The sequence below is a fragment of the Mastigoproctus giganteus genome, chromosome 5, assembly GCF_048544385.1.
Source record: "Mastigoproctus giganteus isolate SK-2022 chromosome 5, ASM4854438v1, whole genome shotgun sequence".
NCBI lineage: Eukaryota > Metazoa > Arthropoda > Arachnida > Uropygi > Thelyphonidae > Mastigoproctus > Mastigoproctus giganteus.
In genome coordinates this window covers 82,750,228-82,771,811 of record NC_143579.1, presented here as the reverse complement: position 1 = coordinate 82,771,811, position 21,584 = coordinate 82,750,228, and the positions used below count along the sequence as shown (strand labels likewise).

General features: G+C 36.7%; 1 protein-coding gene across 1 annotated transcript in view; it reads right to left on the bottom strand.

The window, feature by feature from the left end:
• LOC150085526 (transcription initiation factor TFIID subunit 1-like) overlaps positions 1 to 21,584 on the bottom strand; it is a 700,666-nt gene that overhangs the window by 197,289 nt on the left and 481,793 nt on the right. The window contains 1 exon segment of the mRNA XM_090374589.1: positions 11,396 to 11,486. Coding sequence (XP_090230715.1) covers positions 11,396 to 11,486 — 91 coding nt within the window.

Genomic DNA, 21,584 nt, shown 5'->3' with positions numbered 1-21,584 from the left:
ATATTGTAAAGCGGGGTACACTCTATTGTATAGCTATGGACATGATTTGGAATGGGTATTTATGAATGTTTAACATTCATTTTTTGCAATTTATGTTCATATTTTCAAATTTGTTCATACTTGATACTTGGGGGGAAAAACTCATAAACCCGGGCACTTGTAAAGCGAAAACTCTTAAAGTGAGAACTGCCTGTACTTATTGGGACAAGTCATTGGCTGTGATAATGATAAATGGCTGGAAATCAAGAGAAGAATAAATTTTTGATGGATAGCATTCAGGAAATACAGTCACATACTGAGGAGCAATGTCCCAATTTGTCTGAAACGTAAAAGAACGAACCAATGTACGCTACCCACCATGACTTATGGAAGTGAAACTTGGGCACTCACCAAAAGAATGGAAGAGAAGCTGAGAACTACACAGCGAAGAATGGAACGAATTATATTTGGAATCAGATTGTTAGATAAGAAGAGAAACAAATGGATTAAGCAGCAAACTCAAGTAAAGGACATTCTTATCAAAACTAAAGAACTAAAATGGTCTTGGGCAGGACACTTAGCTCAAAGACATGATGACAGATAGACTAAGAGAATAACAGAATGGTACCCAATAGGAGATTGAAGAAAACCTGGAAGACAACAATGGAGATGGACAAATGAAATTCATGAGTTCGTGGGTAGTAAATGGATGGCCATTGCACAAAACAGAAGAAACTGGAAAGTTGATAGAGATGCCTTCATCCTGCAGTAGATTGAAAATGACTGATGAGGATTTCAAATATTAGCTTACCTAAGGTAAGCTAATATTTGAAATATTTAATATCTGCCTGTGGATTTCTGTTTGAATATTCTATTAGCCATCAAATGATTTTGATTGCTTCAAGAAAAATAAAAATATTAGATAAAGGGCAAAAATAGCCAAAATTATAAGCGAATAAATAAAAAATTTAGACTGGAGCCTTGATAATTGCTGAAGCCAAGAAATGTGAAATATCACTAAAAAAAAACACAATAAACAAACCACAAAAGAAAACAATTATAATACAAACAAATAACATACACCAGCGACTGTTTCTCCCATTTCCTATCAGAAATGTTGAGTCAAAGTTTATTCAAAACAATGGTCCTGCTGCATAGGCTTGGCTGTCAGAAGAATTTCTAAATGCTTTGCCACAAAAAGAAGAACTGAATGCAGTGTTTATTTTACTTCCTGACTGACTCTCACTCACATAGAAGTACTTTGAGTAATTTTTAAAATGGTAAGAATGACTTTTGATAATTTTTTTATATTTCATGCTTCCGTCTGTGCTTGTAAGTTGTTTCCAACCCACGACCACCTGGTTAAAAAAAAAAAAAAAAAAACCAAAGTTAGCATTAGTAGAGGCACATGATGCAAAAAAGCAGCTTATGCAGCATCAGCCAAAACAAAAAAAAAAAAAAAACCTTCTCCCATTTCACCCCTCTTTCATTCCAAATACCTATCCGGCCAAGTCTTAAATTTATTTAGGCTATCAACTTCAACAACAAAGGATGGAATTCTGTTCCACCAACCAACTACCCGCTGGCTAAAGGCAAACTTCCGCACATCTATCCGACATCTGTCTTTATGCCCTCTCAGGTGATTATTCTGAGCAAGAAGAAGAATCCCATCAGCACTGAGCATGCCCGAACCATTCCAGGCTTTATACACCTCAATCAGATCACCTCGCAGGTGCCTAGTCTCCAGACCTGTAATTTGCAAAACTTAAACCTTTCTTTGTAAGAACAACCCTTTGTTCTATTCACTAATCTTGTTGCCCTTCTCTGTACTCGTTCCAACATCTCAACATCCTTCTTAAAATGAGGCCTCCAGACCTGTATACAGTACTCAAGGTGTGGCCTGACCATTACCTTATACAAGGGGATAATCACCTCCTTATCCATGCTGAAAAAATTCCTGTATATTATTGACAAGACACCATGAACTACTGTTGCAGACCATATGCACTGCTCAGAAAACTTCATATCTGCATGCACAATTACCCCCAGGTCCTTTTCATTCTCTACCACTGTCAGTGTAGTACCACAGAGTTGATATGTTACTCTGTGGTTACTGCTTCCCATATGTAGTACTTTACATTTGTCAATGTTAAACTTCATTTGCCACCTCTCAGGCCATCTGCTCAACTTTTCTAGATCCTGTTGCAGCAGCGTACTGTCATTAGTGTCCTTAACAACCCTGCCAACCTTCGTATCGTCTGCAAACTTAGACATTAAGCTTGATATACCATCATCAATATCATTTATAGAAAACAACAATGGACCCAACACTGAACCCTGAGGGACTCCACTAATAACATTAGTCCATGATGAGCAGTGACCATTGATTACCATTCTCTGTCTTCTCCCACTCAACCACCCCTTTAGCCATAGCAGATTCCACACTGCTCCAATTTGTTCAGCAGTCTTCCATGTGCAACAGTATCAAAAGCTTTTCTTTTTTGATATATTTATAATATCAAAAGCCTTTGATATTATAAATATATAATATCAAAGTTATTCCCTGCATTCAGTTCTTTTGTGAGTGCATCATAGTATCCAATCAAATTGGTCAGGCAAGATTTTCCCTTAACAAAACTATGCTGTGTCTGAGCTATAACTGAAGTCTTGTCTAGATGATCCTGCAGTGCTTCTTTAACCAGTGCCTCCATTAATTTTCCTGGAACAGAAGTTAAACTCACAGGTCTATAATTACTTGTGTCAATTTATTTAAGCTATCAACTTCCGCAACAACAGAAGTTTGCTTGTTCCATCAATGAACCACATGCTGGCTAAAGGCAAAATTTCTGCACATCTTTCTACAACTGTCTTTCCTCAACTTGAATTTATGCCCCCTCAGGTGCACAATCTGAGCAAGAGGAAGAATCCCATCAGCAGTGCCTAGTCTCCAGATGTTGCAATCCTGCAGAATTTAAGCCATTCTTGGTAAGAGCAGCCCTTTTTTCCACTCAACAATCTCGTTGCCTTCTCTGTACTCATTCCAGTAGTTCTATATCTTGAAAATGAGGTCTCCAGACCTGTATGCATTCCATTACTCAAGGTGTAGCCTGACCACTGCCTTATACAAGGGGATAATCTCCTCCTTATTCCTGTTAGCAAAATTCCTGTATATCATGACAAGACCCCCATGAGCTGCTCTAGCAGCCTGTTTGCACTGCTCAGAAAACTTCATATTCGACTGCACAATTACCTCAGGTCTCTCTCATTCTCCACTACCCTGAGTGTAACACCACACAGTTGGTACGTTTCTCTGGGGTTACTGCTACCCATATGCAGTACATTTTGCATTTTTCAATATTACACTTCAGTTGCCACTTCTCAGCCCATCTACCCAACTTTTCTAGATCCTGTTGCAACAGCATGCTGTCATTAACAACCCTGCCAACCTTCGTATCATCTGCAAATTTGGACATTAAGTCTGATATACCTTCATTGATATCATTATCATTGATAAATACAAAAAACAACGAGTTCAACACCAAACCCTGGGTGACTCCACTAATAATATTAGTCCACAAAGAGCAGTGTTCATTGATTACCACTCTCTGTCTTCTCGCACTCAACCATCCCTTTATCCACAGCAGCAACTTGATCTTAATGTCATCTTCTTCTTCTTTCAGTGCCATCTTTGAATTCAGACGTTGGCGATCACTTTTTTGAACTCCTTTCTATGTTCAGCCCACCTGACAAGTTCTTCGAACCCCAGTCAAATCCATCTCTTGAAGTTATCCATCCATGATGTTTTACGTCAGCCAACTCCTCTCTTCCCCCTCCATCCTCCCTTCCAGGACTACCCACAGCAACTTGTATTTCCTTCCTCTCATGATATGTCCCAGGTATGTTACCTTCTGTCTTTTCATGATGCTCATCATTTGCCAATTATGTCCTATAATTTGTAGTACTTGTTCATTTGTCATCTGCTTTGTCAAGATCCTCAGCATTCTTCTATAATATACACTCCCACCCCAAAGGACTGTACTCTCTTCACTGCTGAAGCACTGAGTGTCCAAGTTTCCACTCCATTCAGAAATAGTGGCCCCACATAGCACCTTACAAACTTCATGGAAGTTGCCAGTGCAAGGATTTTTTCCGCGAAATCCAGCGCTTTAGAATCCAAATCCCGCGATATAATTCTGATCTTAATCTCTTCATGAAGGTCTAAATTTTTATTTAACCAGCAGCCAAGGTGTGTTGGCTAAATGAAATTTAGCATAATTTAGCATTTAGTAGGGCATTAAGCAGTATGACTTCATGCCATACTGCTCCAATTTGTACAACAATTTGTACAGAAATCCAAATATATTTGCAAAATTTGCACTATTTACAAAAAATATGAACATATTTTCTGTAAATAGTGCAATACAATATTGTGAGCAATAGAGAAGGAAATGGATATTCTAACAGCAAATTCATGAAGTGTAATTCACCTGTATTCATCCAAGATTTTCTGGGCTTTTGCCATTTGCTGAGGCATTGTTGAGGTAGAAGGCTGACCAGGTCTTGGGTCATCTGGTACAGACTCATGGCCTTCACTGAATCGTTTGAGCCATTTAAATATGGCTGTCCTACCAAGACATGCAATACCATATGCTTCATTAATTTCTTTAACTGTTTCTGATGCGTTTAAGTCCCATCTGACACATAATGAATCACACATCGCTGTTCAACCTGTATGACATGATACCTGCTTCAAAATAATTGTCAGTGACATGTGGCTTAAAAAAACTCTTCATGCAACACTAACTCGACATGACACATCGAGTTAGCATTGAGTGTGAAGTACTGCCATCTGCACAGACAGTCTGCTCAGTAATGTTCAGGGAGGGTGCTTCCAAAATAATTGTCAGTGACATGTGGCTAAAAAAAAACTCTTCATGCAACACTAACTCGACATGACATGTCGAGTTAGCATTGAGTGTGAAGTACTGCCATCTGCACAGACAGTCTCTCAGTAATGTTCAGGGAGGGTGCTTCCAATGGCAGTTATGGAAATTTTGTGTGGTAAACAAAATCTTGCACCAGTCTGCAAATTAAAACTATCTATTATTTTTGAATAATAGATATTTTTAATATCTATTGCTTCATTTGTTTCCTTATTACTTCAATAGAATGAAGTAATAGAAACCTGTCCCCAAAAAATTTCGAATTTGAAAATGATTGATTCTCTGCCTGTTGATGAAATTTGTGCCATCTCAGCATTTATAAAAACACCATAATTTTCTATAGTAACTTGAACACCGCAGAGTCTAATGCAGCAATAAAGCACTTTCTAACTAAACATGAAAAACAGAATCTTTTGTTGTAGACTGGCAATTCTGAAAAGTGCTCATATGGCTTTTCTGACTACTCCTAACCTTTCCTTTAAACAGCCTTCTAAAAGGTTTCCACTGTTCAACCAGTCTAGTTACACAGTTAACCAAAAACAACCAACACATTTTTTTTTTTTTTTTTTTTTTTTTTTTTTATGAGAACCCCAAACACGAAAGGTATCAAAACCTATAGTACTTAGTACCATGCATGGGTTGAAGGAAAAGTATGGGGAGAGGGGGATGCCGGAAACTTTGCTCTAGAGACTAAACATGGCTTTCACCACTTAGAGACATTCTTAAAAATATTTTTTACTTCAATGGCATGCATCAATTAAAATTGTTTAAATCTATTTTTTCTTTTAGCACTCTTCTTTCTATAGTAGTAACTTTCTACAAATATTCACCTGCTTTTACAAGAAGACGTGCAGCCCTGTTATCAGTATAAAAATTAACAAGATGATTGGGACAGCCTATTAGTACCAAATGCTCAATTTCTTCTTTTAATACCCTTGCTATTTCAATTTTTAGACCTACCATAATGCAAGAGCATTATCAACAATAAGTGCCAGACAGGTTTTTTTTTTTTTTTTGAAGGAACCCCACATGCTTTCAGAGTGTTCAGTAGAAGATGTCTAATGTTATATTCTATAGTTACCTTCCAATGTCAGCGTTAAGAAGCAAACATTTCAATTTAGTAATTTTTTTTTTTATTTATTACAAAAGGTCATCACAATTGGATATAGATTAGAATCACCTTGATTACTGTCATATGTTACAATCAAGAATGGCCCATTTTTCAGAACCATCACTACCTCTTCTTACCCATCTGTGCAATTTCACTAACAATGCCTGTTGTTTTTGTTCTTCCACAACTGTGTTTACTATTTTACTAAAAAGAAATACATTTCTTAACAAGCCTGCATGATCTGCACACCTAAGAGGACCATTATGTTCTATGACAAAAGATGCAAATACAGGTCACTCCCGTTTAACGCTGATAATTCGTTCCCGAAAAACAGAGCGGTAAGTGAATCAGCGCTAAACAAGTGCCATATTCCCGTAACATATGCATTTGTGAGTCGCGATCTATGCCATAGGATATTTCCTAATCAATAATAAATGGTATCAAAAAGATGCACAAACGGTCAAAATATTTAATATTAAAAATTGTACATATAAAATATTCTCCATTACATACGTATATAATTATGTGGTAACTACATTATGTATCAAAATTAAACTTAAAATCATGAATTTATTAATCCGAACGATGGCCCTGGGCTGTTGAGTTTTCATAACTCTGATCAATTTTGGGTTGTACTTTGGCTGTCTTCCTAGTAAACTAAAAGGGGTTTTACTTTAAAATCCCCACAGCATTACCATCCAACAATAAAGTCAACCGATCCTTCGCCGTTTTGAAGCCTGACATGTTTTTTTTTTTTTTTTTCTTCTTCTTTCAATATGAAACTTCTTTTAGGCATTCGTTTCCAAAAAAGTCCTGTTTCATCTATGTTAAAAACTTGTTGTTGAGAAGTTTAACACCACTTTTCAATAATTTTTAGAAGTTCTCTTTTGAAATATTCGGCTCCTTGATCTGCACTTGCAGCTTCTCCTTGGATTTTAAATCTATCTTACCAGCCCTTACTAGCTTTAAATGGTTCCACATTTTATTTATTTATTTTTTAAGGTGAGCTTTCTTCAGATCATCATATAGGCTAATTGATTTTCCTTTAATAATATTTAACTTAACGGGATTGTGCATTGGATATTACCTTCAATAAAATTATTCAGAGGTCTCTCCGTTTCAATTATAATAAAACAAACAAAACAAATTTTCTGTTTAGACTCAGGGACGACCAAACGGTCAGAGGAGTTTACAAGATACACAGAATACAAGAAACAGCACCATATTCAGCAGCCTTTATAGCCAGCCTAGTTGCTTGCAGTGGGACAGCTGTCTACAAAAATTAATTCTTTATTTTTTATAATTGTCCTTACAGTGGAATCTGCCAGTCCTAAATTATTGCACCCATCCACTTGTCATTGAACAGAATCGATTCGCTTCAAAACGTATAATTTAATTTATTTTCAAGTTCAGTATTTTTCTTACCTAGTAGGTTTTATACTGCGTCCAGACGTTGTTCCTTTTTAATTCTTATCCGCCATTATTAATCTTCGAAAATATAAGAGCGTTGCGTTAATTATGATACAATGTTCAAGTAAACTAACAATGTCTAACAATGTACCAAGTGACTTCGGATAAATGCATATAACACAAATATTACAAGCAATATATACTTGATCATTTTTTAAAATGTTGGTCTCGGAACTACGTAACAAGTCACCATAGTGCAATTAAATTAGCGTGGGAGAAAATTTCACAAGTCAGAGTAGGAAACTTTGTTATTCATTTTCAAGCTATTGACTACATCAGATGAAACGTTTTCGTTAAACATGCCAAAAATTCAATCTGTATGCTGGTAAAAGAGCATTATAGTGAGTTGTTGTTGTTTGGTTTTTAGGAGCATTAGCAACTAAGGCCATATTGCTCCGGGGATATGCGGTGGTCACTCCCTAACCTTTCTGCATCCTCCGTATTTGGTGGGCACGGGCTCGAACCCCGGTCTAATCAAGAAGCGTGTGCTGCGCACTGCTGCTCCTGCCCACCGAGGCGCCTTATAGTAAGTTGTGACAGCGTTAGAGTGAGATATAGGTTATAATATAAAAACAGCGTAGAGCGAACTGCATTATAATGAGGGCCTGCTGTAAACATTTGGCATGTATGACATTATCGTTGCTATGAAATTATTATATTAAATCTATTTTTGCATTTCTTTTTTATGCACTGCATCTTGTCCTTATGCTTATTTGTTTGCACACATCTGATTACATCATGTTTTCTGCGAGGCACCTCCGTAGCCAGGTGGGAAGGAGCAGCAGTGCGTAGCACACGCTTCTTGATTAGACCGGGGTTCGAGCCCGTCACCACTAAATACGGAAAAGTCAGGGAATAACCACCACACCGGAGCAATATGGCCTTAGTTGCTAATGTTCCTAAAAACCAAACAACAACAACATGTTTTCTGCCACTTGAAACTGAAAACTCACATCCACACACAGTACACAAGGCAAACATGTCATCTTTTTGAAATTTTCACATTTGTCTTCTAAAATTTTATGTTGTGATTTCATTTCAGGTTCAAAGTTGCATGTCCATTTCTCATCAATGGCAACAATCATTTAAAAAACTCTTCACCGTCTTGTTGGTAATGTGCAACTAACTGCATTGCAATTTCCTTATATTTTGCTCATTGTTCATCTGACAACAAATGTGGGACCCACCAGTGGCAACCATTCACATTTGTAACACCACAATTGAAATTCAGTGAACAAATGATTTCGATATTCCAGATTCACTGGCTATTCCTTCACAGATTATATCTGAAGAAATAACCAGTTTCACAAATTATATATGTCTGCCCTCCTCCAAAATGGTGGTAATAATGACGTGTTGTCTGTAGATGTTCTTGGTCTACCTGAGCACTGCTTGCCTTCAGCAGTTGCCTGACCTCAACAAAACCATTAAGACCAACATGAAATCGTACTATGATCGACTGTTGCCTCACCACATACTTCCTGCAACAGTTCATAAATTTGTTATCGGCATTTGACCACAAACTTTCAATTTTGATAAAAGATCTTTCATTTTAAACTATAATCTAATCTGAAGAAAGATTACCATCCATTTTTAAGAGCCTCCACATAAACAGAGATCGACAAAAGGGCATATCAGGAAAGATGCCATATTTTTGGGCTACAGAGCTTGGCAACCAGGCATCTCTCAGGTGCCTAATTGAAGTTTATAAGGCTCTGAGAGGGATTAGTAAAATCAAGGAGGAATTTTCACTGTCATAGAGAATTCCAGAACTCGGGGACATAAATTAAAATTACAAGGGAAGATATTTAGACTAAGGAAGTTTTCTTTTAGCCAGCAAGGTGTTGATTGTTGGAACAGGTTGCCTTCACAGGTAGTTTAGGCTGACAATTTGAATAAATCCAAAGGTCAATTGGATAGTTATCTATATGAGGAGAGAAGCAAATAATTTGTATTTTCTTATCTACCCCCCCCCCCATCCTCACCAGCAAAAGACTGTGGCTTCCTTGCACTATTTAGCTATTACTATAACATTCGATGTAGGAACTCTGTTTCAAGCACACGCTGATATCAAGGTTAAACTTCAAATTATTATCCTCATAAATGTCATTTGAGCAAGTTCATGGAGTGAGGAGCACATACACAGCATGTTACTTTTGGGATATCCCTCATAGCTTCCAGTAGTTGGCACAAATGATATTAAAAATCATCTAGTTCTATCTGTTTTTATATCTTCAGTGATAGTGAAAGTACTGGAAGCTTGTCCACAAGGAAAGTTCAAATTTCAAAATTATACAGTGGCAATTGATAAAATTTGTGCTACCTCATTATTTATAAGCTCATTTTTCAGAGGGACCTTGTGCACCATGTAATTGTATACATGCAAAATATTACTTCCTTGCTAAACAAAAGAACAAAATCTTATCCTCACAGCCTTTACACTGGGAATATTTATCACTAAGTCAGAATGAGCCTTCTGATTAGGTCTGGAATGTTGTCAATGAAGAGGATGAGTGTGAACTCTTGGTTAGAAAAACTAATGCTGACATAATTATGCTTATAAGAACTTGGTGTCACCCTGAAATATGGGACAATGTGTTCTACTATTTCATGCAGAATTCATTTAGTAAGGAGAGAAGGAGTGAAGGAATTATCTTACTTGTCAAAGTGCGCATGACAAGAGCATTTCCTGATTAAAAACCAACGTTAGGAAGCATAGGAAAAAAAATTACAGTGCAAATATGCAACAATCACTACTCCCATTTTTATCTTAGCTTTCTACAACACAACACCACACCACCAAGAGTCAATGCTGCCTTTTAAACTGAATACAGTAGACTGCTGATTATCCAAGAGTTGTTTGGAAATAAATTTCCCTTGATAATCAAAACCATGGATAATCTGCAAAATAAAAACTTGTAAATGTGATAAAAACATAAATCTATTTACATAATTGTATTCACACAGTAGATTCTCCCAGATTCGAAACTAAGGTAAGGCAGCACTGAATCTGTGTAATTTTGGATAGTTGGAAACAAAGGAAACAATAAGAGTAGGGGTATGTTACAAACCAAAATATTCTGACCAGCCTCCCTGCATACTTTCCACAGAATCTTGGTGCCATGATTGAAGAACAGTTTCACCAAGATATCAAGACGGCAGTAAAAAGGTACCATGATAAATGGAATGAGCAATGGTGATGGAGTAGTGTTGGCATTTGAAAAGGAGATTCACATGATGAGCAAAAAAAAATAGGTTCAAAAAAGTGAAACAAAAAAAATAAATAAATAATATAAGAGCTATCAAACCACTAAATGAAGTATTGGTTACACAAGAACTTAAGAAGATCAAGTACCTGTATACATTACCATTTGTTCTTCATATTCTGCACCAAAAATGATCAAATGAATTAAAGATTTGGAATCGGCACTTAAAAATTGTAAAAGCTCATCTATATGCATTAAAAATTTAGATTATTATTAAAACCATATACCAGCAAAATTAATCTAACTTTAACAGCAAACTTGAAACAATAACAGGCAGTAACAAGGTTTAGGAAATTTAAAATAGCTGAGGTCCTTTTTATTCTTAAAATTAGGATGTTACATTTCAGTGCACATTGGTGAGACTAAAGTGTAGATTTTGTAAAATTCACAAGATGACGAATATTGCAAAACTCTTAATACTGACACGGCATTTGTCAAGTGTATCGAGTAGTATTATAATTTACTAAATGCATTATAATATATTTGTAATTAATATCATTTTAAAGATTTGTTTTCATGATGTCAATTACAACAGGAACAGAGAGCACAGGGGCTAAAATACCTTTTTATTTTTCATTTCCTGTTACTCTCTTGCAGTTTTTATTCCAAAAATACTTTTAACATACCTTTGTCTTTTTTCTTCCTCTCATCATTATCTGCTTCCATAATTAATTTTTGAAGCTCTTTTCTTTCTTCTTCCTCACGTTCATGGGAAAGCTGCAAATAGTAATATTTCCTAATTATTGTCTAAATATAAAAATATACATAATATAAATACATATATGAGGTTACATATATAGAGAAATAATAATGCTTCACTTACATGATACAAGACTTGAAAAGATAGTCAACACCACTATCCATCTCATTTCTTGTCAAATTTCATTGATTAAATAAGTTGGAAGGGGGATTATACATGGTGTGTCATCATTAAAAAATGAAAATAGAACACAATTTTTGGATTAAGATATATGATGGGCAGAGATCACAATGATTGCTTCTTCTTATAGGTCAAAAAATTACCCCACTTGCTGCATTTCAACCTTCATCTTTTAATAGTAGAAGCTGAAACATGTTAAATCTGCAGCTAAAGAAATTATTTCATTATGTGAATTACTGAATCATTTTCCTCAACAGAATATATTCCAGACAATAAATAAGAAATACACAAATGCTTACAATTTACATGCATTTGTGTATTTGTGACTCCTGTTTAGTTACAAATTCCTCTACACTACAGAGTATAAATATTTCATTTATTGAAAAACCTCACTGGTTAATAGCTGTTGACTAGAGACTACAATCAACTGTTGATGGTGTTACATACTGCCCATTATGAGGGTGCAATCACCTGAATGATCAATAATCAATGGCAAGGATACTTAAATAGCTTGTACGATAAGTGAATCAAAGTTAGTCATTCATAGGCACCCAGTACACCCAGGGGAGATTCCTAATCACTTCATTAAATTTATACTTTCATCAACAAAAGTAAATTCAGTGCAGAACTCCACAATGGTAAATGAAGAGAGTTGCACTTTTTGTGCAACTCTCGAAATAATTTAAACATGAAGAGATTAAAAGTAACAATTAGCATCCTCAGAAAGTGTTAATGTTGCTGTAGGTTGTGTCTATGACCAAAGCTGTGGTGTACATCCACAACTTTGGTCATAGTGATCCAGTTCCAAAGGAATACTATTTCATATGGGCTTTATTCTACACAAGCATTCGCAAGCCATCGTTCAGGTTGTATATGGTGAAAAACACAAAATAACTCAGAGGAAAATCCTACTCCACCTATCTGATAATTATTAAATACAGCCTCAGATGAATATGCCCATAAGTATTCCTCAAAGCTGGAAATCAATCATAATGGGATTCAAATCCAGATCTCTCCATACAACTGACATGTAGTTAACAGAACAAATCCACTATACTACATTATATCAAGGAGAACTTCAGAAGACACACAGAATACTTACATTCTGTGATTACTGTTGCCAACACCATCTTTAATTTACACAATGAAAATTCAATTTAGAAATGATAAAACAAAATGCCAAGTAGGTATAACAAGCTTTGTTGCTAAAGAAAAGCACATTTGTTTGTATGCCATATGAAGTAGTACCTTCCTATTTCAGTTTTGTTTATTACAAAAGCTCCTTTATATCTCAACAAAAAGTGAAAAAATAATTTGAAATATATCAGACAAAGAAAGCAAGATGATACACAAGGATTTTGTGTCGATTCATTTACTGATATTGATGCAATGATGATGTATACAAAGAAGTAGACACATCACACCATTATTTTTCTACATAATCACTAATAAAATTGAGGCCTCCTGTTTCATGAGTGGATATATGCAAGGATACACAGTGACAAAATTGTGATCAAGCAACTGAAACCAAGCCATCATCACACAGCTTCTTCATCAGTAAGTTGCAAATTTTTTCAACAAAAGTGTTTCAGCAGCTAAAGAAGATGGCACCCAAAGGAAGAAAGAATAGGCTATTAGGTGAATGTTTCAAAATCCATACTCTCATATCACTTCAACCTCATTTAATGACATCATAACATTTAATTATAACAACCACCCATTTAATGATATCATAACATTTAATTACAACAACCACCCATTTAATGACATCATAACATTTAATTACAACAACCACCCATTTAATGACATCATAACATTATTTTACTACATAATTGCATATGCTAGTATCACAGAGTACTGGTGCACATATTAAGGGAGGCAACAAAGGAGGTAAGCAAACCCTTAGCCATAATTATGAGAGCATCCTGGGATTCAGAGGAGGTCTATGGATTGCACATTTCCAATCCATCTCTATGGATTGGAGATGTGCAATTCATCTCCAATTAAAAAAGGGAAATCAAAAGGCATCATGAGTAATTAGAGACATGTTAGCTTAACGTCTTTTCCAGAGAAAATAATGGAATCGCTGGTTAAAGAAGTAATGCAGGATCATCTGGACAGGCATGCAATTATACTGAAATCACAGCATGGATCTGTTAAGGGACAGTCTTGTCTAACCAATCTGATGTTACTATGATGCAGGCAAACTGGAGGCAAAAAATAATTTTAATACCATATACTTGAATTTCAGGAAGGTTTTTGATACTGATGCACATAAAAGACTGCTCTTCAAACTGGAGCAATATGTTTGTTGTTGTTTGTTATTTGGTTTTTAGGAGCATTAGCAACTAAGGCCATATTGCTCTGGGGATATGTGGTGGTCATTCCCTGACCTTTCCGCATTATTCGTATTTGGTGGTCACGGCTCGAACCTCGGTCTAAATCAAGAAGCGTGTGCTACGCACTGCTGCTTCTGCCCACCTGGCTACGGAGGCGCCTGGAGCAATATGGCATTAACAGCTACCATTATGGATAAAGGAATGATTAGCGGAAGAAGACAGAGTGGTTATCAATGGGCACTGCTCTTTGTGGACTAACATTATTAGTGGTGTTCCCCGGGATTCAATGCTGAGCCCATTGTTGTTTTCAACATTTAATAATGATATTGATGAAGATATATCAGGCTTAATGTCTAAGTTTGCAGATAATACAAAGAAGATACAAAGGTTGGTAGGGTGGTTAACAAGGTCAGGGTGAGCTATTGCAAGATCTAGGAAAATTGGGTCTATGGGCAGAGAAATAGCAGTAGACGTTTAACATTGACAAATGCAAGGTACTGCATGTGGGTAGCAGTAACCACAGAGTAACTTATCAACTCTTTACAATACTGCACTCATGGATGTGGAGAATGAAAACGACCTGGGAGTAATTTTGCAATCAGACATGAAATTCTCTGAGCAGTGCAGACATGGTGCCAGGATAGCTCATGAGGTTTTGTAAATGATATACAGAAACTTTGCTAGCAGGTATAAGGTCGTGATTACACCTTTGTATAAGGCCATAGTCAGGCCGCATCTTGAGTACTGTATACAAGTCTGGAGTCCTCACTTTAGGATGTATATAGATCTGCTATAATAGGTGCAGAGCAAAACAATCAGACTGGTAAAGGGAACAAAAGGGTGCTCTTACCTAGAAAGGTTTCAGTCCTGCAAATTGAAGCATCTTGAGACTAGTCACCTGTGGTGAGGAGATCTGATTTTTTTTTGCTGATACTATTTAAGTTTGCTTTCTTGCCTCACTTGCCATTATTACTATTACATTTTCAGAGCTCTTTTCAAAGAACAGCATACCTCAATTTGTCCAGTGTGAGGCAACAACAGGCAAAATCAATTATCACCTTTAGTAGGCAGTCTATCCACAAGTAGAGTAATCTGCCAGCTGCGTTTGCAGTAACCCTCCTAATATGTAAGGAAATTATGTAGACATACATTTCCTGCTAGGACAGTTTGTAACTCACTTTATTCCCAATTATACAATAACAGGAATGAATAAAAAATGTGGCCAACACAAAAAATCTGGTCCTGATGCACAAATTTTATATTACATATTGAAACAAAAAAAAAACAAAAAAACTCAAACAATTTAAATGTTTCGCAATTACAACTACAGTGTAGTTGTTGTGGGGGTTTGATGGTGCATAAGCTGCTTTGGCTATAATGCACCAATTCAGTTATTATATGAATATATGAGAAATTCTTGCAATGTCAGAAAAGGCTGAAATCAGAAATGATTAAAGACTCCAATTTGCTTCAGAAAGTTGAATTGTTGTTGTTGTTATTGTTATTTTGGTTTTTAGGAGCATTAGCAACTAAGGCCATATTGCTCCGGGATATGCGGTGGTCATTCTCTGACCTTTTCGCATCCTCCGTATTTGGTGGTGACGGGCTCGAACCCTGGTCTAATCAAGAAGCGTGTGCTACGCACTGCTGCTCCTTCCCACCTGGCTACGGAGGCACCCAGAAAGTTGAAAAATTCAGGAATATTTGCATTGTCACCAATGCCATTCTCTAGAGTTATTCGTTTCCGAAGGTTAACCAATGATAGCAGGGTTGTATTTCTGTCTTGTTTATAGTATGGACATTCAATGAGAATGTTTAACAGTCAGATTTACAGAACAGTGTGGACACTGAGATGGATCACCTCCTGTGAGTAAATGAAGGTGAGTTAAATGAGTATGACCTATTCTTGCTCTTGACTATTTCTTCTCTTCTTGATGTACGGATACCGGAATGCCAAATTTTAGGATCCTGTTTAAATTGAAAAAGTTTATTATTCGTTTGAGAATGCCAGAGTGCTGTCCTTTCTGTTAGACATGCACCATGAATGATTTGTTGATAGTCTTATGCTGGAACAGGGACATTTGTTAAATCTAAGGTAGTTGGATTTTTGCAGCTTTATCGGCCAGTTCATTACCAGAAATTCCAGAATCCAGCAGAAGGTGACCAGTTGGTGGCACTCTTCAATCTGCAGTAATAATCTTCTAATTTCATTTAGAACAGGGTGAACTTTATCTGAGGAGTTACATAATGTCATAAATGAGTCAAGGGAATCAGTGTAAATAACAAATTTTAATGAAGAGTCAGAACAGATCTTTTTCTAAGGCTAGTTTAATTGCATATAATTCTGCCGAGAAGATACTGAATTCAAGTGGAAGGGATGCTGAAAAAGTATTGTTTGGCAACACTGCAGTTGCTCCAACATTTGAGTTGGATTTAGAGCCATCCGTATAAATTGGGGAAAAATCAATATATTTATAGTGTGAACTGCATGAAATTGTCTGGTATTTGATGCTTGTAGAATATTCTTTCCCCATTGGCAGAGGTAAGTGTCACAAGTTGGTAGAACGGCAGGACTCCATGGTGGTTGAGTGAAATTTACTACATTCTGTACAGAATGAATGGAAACATTCCAAACCTGCATCAGTTCAAGGAGGAGAAGATCAGCTGGTTTTACTATGCTAGGTTTATTTCTGTAGAGGTTTTCTAGTGGCGTATTGAATAGATATGGTTGAACAGGATGCGAGGCACAACTTTGTATTTTGACAGCATACTTCAGTAACAATGTTCTCTACATAATGTTAGTGGCGGCACATGAGCATCAATGTAGAAGCTATGAGTTGGTAGTGTTCTGAATGTACCAAGTGCAACCCTCAAGGTGCTGTGTTCGAAACATTTCGAAAGGCTTTCCACGCTGATTTCTCTCGCTATCACTAAGGACACATTTGAACTGTTCATCTTGAAAAGTTGCCTTATTTGTGGACCAATGAAAACACCTGTCTCAATCTTCTCTGTACTAAGTCTTGGGAATTTCTCTGTACTAAGTCTTGGGAATTTCTCTTGCAAGTATGTGAATGCAGGGCTGTTCAGTTCCAATGCCTTCACAGAATTTTTCATGAGCCCCAGTTTGATGCGGAGTGGTGGAAGTAAAACTTTATTTGGATCTACCAGAGGTTCAAATGCTATGTTCTTCATTCCGGGTGTAAATGATTTTCGTTGAGGCCAACTCCTCTTCTCATAGTGCATATCCTTGGCACAACTATCCCACTTGCAGAGAACGCAACAATACTTAGTGTAGCTCTTTTGTAGTCCTAATAAAATGTAAATTACCTTTAAATCACCATATATCTTACCACTCATACTTCTGATAATGTACACCTAAGAGGATGTTCTCTGTGTTTGCATATGTTTCGTTTTTGTGAATGGCAGTGCTTTTTTTGGGACAGTACGCAACACTACGGCCTTTATTAACAGTGACATGTAGCATTTGGATGCAGTACACTTCAAACTTTGTAATATTCTGTAAATTTTTTTACATGTTTACCTACTATTCAAATAAGCTTAAAATTATTTAACTAAATTTGCATTTTTCACTATCTATTGTTAAGATATTTTCTACATAAAACTTTATAACCATTTTTACAATTCTAAATTACTCAGTCTGACCTCTATTTAACGAACTTCTTTTATAGCAAATTATTTTGAATTCCCCTTGGAAGTTACATTTAAAATAGTTTCCATTGAGTGAAGAAAATTTTCACATAACGAACGGATTTGATGACAGTTCACATTTCAGGCCTTCAGGCAATTAGTGCTGCTGCACAAATTAAGAGAGCTAAGGGGATTACCATTCTACAACTTAGTGGTACTCATAAAACCTATCCGACCACCTGTAAAATGTAAAGTGTGTTAGTTGTCGGATGGCACAAGGGGTTACCCCATCTCCGCATTGTATTCTTTGTGAGTGACACAGAACTCTGTTGAGGCCAGAGATTTAAAAAGTGTGGTCTGCTGTATAGCGTTATGTTCTGTTGTTTTCTTGACCATTTAGCAAATTGGGCCCTTATTGGGACCCACCATTGCCCACACTTTGCCATGAGGAGGCAGGTCAGGCACCTGGTAGATTATTTAAGTACTCTGGCAGGCTCCACTACCTAATTTCCAAGGATTTCAGTAGAAGGCCTAAAAAAAAAATGGGGGGAGGGTGTACACTAGAACTTAGCCAAAAGAGATTTACAAAAAAGCGGTAAAATTTAGACGATTAGAATTTGGTGGCATTGTTAAGGGGTTTACTCAGTCAGTTTAGTGAGAGAGAGAGGGAAGACTGAAGACTGGGGGAAAACAAATAGAAGGATAGGGACGATAGAGTAGGCATCCCCAAAGAGGTCAGTGGAGACGAGCCTCACCAGGCGAAGTATGGGGGGGAGACAGATACCTGTCTCCTCCCCCCCTGCATGGGGATGGGGTTTTAAAGAAAACCGGTTTAGAATACCCAGTTCAGATCGACATGCAGCAAAGCTGCAATATGTCTTCGTCAGTGATGGCTGTCATGTCCAAGTAGTGTCAAATCCGGTAGGAAGGTCAAGCTGCCCATCCTGTCCCGGGGGTAGGATATGTTAGCTGGCGGTGGAGAACCCACCAGGCAAAGGAATGGGAGAGACACACATCTACTTCATTCATAATCTGCATTCCGACTCTATTTGCATTCTATTTTTTTTTTTTTTTTTTTTTTTATACTTTTTTCTTATATTTTTTATATATACAGTGGATTCCGGTTATTTGGGCCACCGGTTAATCGGGGCAGCCGTTTATTTGGGGCAAATCTTAAAAAACAGAAACCAATCGAGAAAATAGCCAGGGTTTACTTCGCTTAATTGGGACAGCATGCCGTTTAATCGGGGCAGGAGACCGCAGCACTGGAGATTACCCTACAATTGTCTCTGATGGTACCACGTGGTTCGGTCGAAATTCTAGAGGTCACAACCATAAAACAATATAAACAATTAGCAGTCACCTGTTTATTGGGCTTTTCTGTTAGTGAAATCTATCATAAACGGACAGTAAACTCGATCTTACTGAATTTGCAATAATACTGACAGCTGGCATTCTGTGGATTATTATGGTAAAATATGTTTACACTTCCACGAAATCTTCAATCATATAAAAAAATCAATTTTCAGATCTTCTCTTCATTCCTATTTTTAAAGCTTTGTAACTCGTTACTTGGTTCTCACTTGTGCGTATCGTATTACTTGCAATTTGTGTGTGCCGTGTTCTTTGTTATTGATTGCTTATCTTTTACTGTTTTAAATTTTAACCCCCCGCCCACAGATGTCAGTGAACAGAAATATCAACTAGTTCGTATGTACATATTAATTATTCCGATTATCATGTATATTCTTCCGATTTTCACATCTCATTTAATTTTTTTAATTGGTAAGGTAATAAAGGGTAAATTTGTGCTTAATATATCTTTGCTTTTATAGCCTGCGGATAATATTCCTCCTATTTTTGCTAATTAGAATCGCTGTTTAATAGAATTAAAATCCAATTCACAAACGTGAACACAATGACTGGCGCTTACTGCACATTATATAGTGAACAGTATTTACTATGGTGAGTTCGTCGTAACGTGATTTGATTGTACAGTGAACTAATTGTAAAGGGGGGGGGGATACATTGTATTTTTAACTATTTACGTGAAACTTCGGATAATTGGGGCAGCTGCTTAATCGGGCCAAAATGCACTAGTCCCGATGTGTCCCAAATACCAGGAATGGACTGTGTGTATATAAACATATATATATATATATTTTTTTTTTTAATTCTTTTTTTTTTTTTTTTTTCTCACTCATTCATCTTTTTCTTACACACTTACACTTTCATTCATTCTTCTGGCTTTCATTTCATTTATTCAACTCTTGCTTTCTGCACTGCCCTCTCCGGGAAACTCAACTCACTGTTATTCTTCAGTTGTGGTGCAGGCCAAGCCACAAGTTTTTTGCAGGCTAGGGGAGAATGCAGCGATAGTGTTTGTGTTAATAAATGTTTGTTAGTATGTATAAAATAATGTAAGTTATTTTTAACTTTGTATTTTTTCGGCCAATTACATTCACTCTCTCTTTCCTTATGCTAGGTAATGCGCCAATAAAACCCAACAACAAACCTTATGCTAGGTCACTCTTTCTTTCACCATAACTGTTTTATTCCCTTTTATCATAATTCCTAGTTCACTCAGTGCCCAGCCTATTCATTCCGTGTTTCATTCTCATTCATTCATTCTACATTGCATCCCTTTGCTACTAGCTTACTGATATTTTTCAGCTAATCTGCCTCCCTGGCTGCCTGGACATTTCCCTCCCCTACATGGTTATTTTTTTGGTGTGGGGCCCCAGGTTCCTACACATGGCAGGGTAGTCCTAGGGAATTTTGTCATGTTAGGTTTCTGTCAGAGCGCAGAGTATTGCTATCCTGAGAGTTTTTAAGTCATCATCTGGGCGTGGTGGGAAACTTGGGCAATTTTAAATATTGATTATTGTTTATTTGCTGGAGGGCTGAATTGCTATTCTTTGGATAGTTCAGCGCATTTCGAATACTTTCTGTGTGGAAGATGATAAAGGCTTTATAAATTTTCCTCTTCCACCATAACTGGGTGATAGCTATTATAATGTAGAAGCATACCGGTGTTTATAGGTTTTCGATAGATGCTAAATTGGATCTTATTCGAGTCTCGAGTAAGCGTGAAATTTAGAAAGTTTAATGACTTTGTATCTGTATCCTCCCTTTCCAATGTAAATTTGAGTCTAGAATGAATATTATTAAACGAATGTAAAATGTCTTGGATAGTACTACTATCAGTAATAACTAGAACATCGTCTAAATACCTCCCATAGTATGTAATATGGGGTCAAAAAGGTGTATATGTTCAATCGTTGAGAGATAGACTCTGACATTAAGCCGCTCAGGCTCAAACCCATTGGTAATTTGTTTCGAAAGGTGATATAGTTGGCCTCAACTAACAGTCTAATTAAGTGAAAAATTTCCTTAATAGGTAACTTCGTATAATTAATTGGTAGAGTAATTAATTAGTTGGCCTTTATCTGCCCTCTGTATAATAATGTCTTTATTTTCCCAAAGTTCTCGTAAAGCTGAACTGTCATGTGTATTCAATTTAGGAAGTCACGTTTCTCTTATGTTATTCACTACTTGGTTAACATGTTGAATAAATAAATCTTTTTGTGAAACATTACGAAGTCAAAATTCAATATCAATTACGTATTGTTTTTTAGGTAGTTTTCGAGGTGGTAAATTACAATTTAACCCTTTGGATAAAAGTGAAATCTGGTCCTGCAATAGCGTACACGAGGAAAGATTTGTAACCTGTTGATATGTCAGTTCGTTGAATACTGGGTGAGGGGGGGTGTTTGTGAACTAGCTGATGTATTCTGCGGTAGTACGCTGTGTGTCTGTGGTAGGGGTTGTCACCCGACTTGTACGTACTTGGTCGCAAGCCCGCGGCAATGTGTTAGAATTCGCATGAACGTGTCTTGACCTTTCTGATAATGTTTGCAATTTATTAACGTGTCTGTTTTTTTTTAT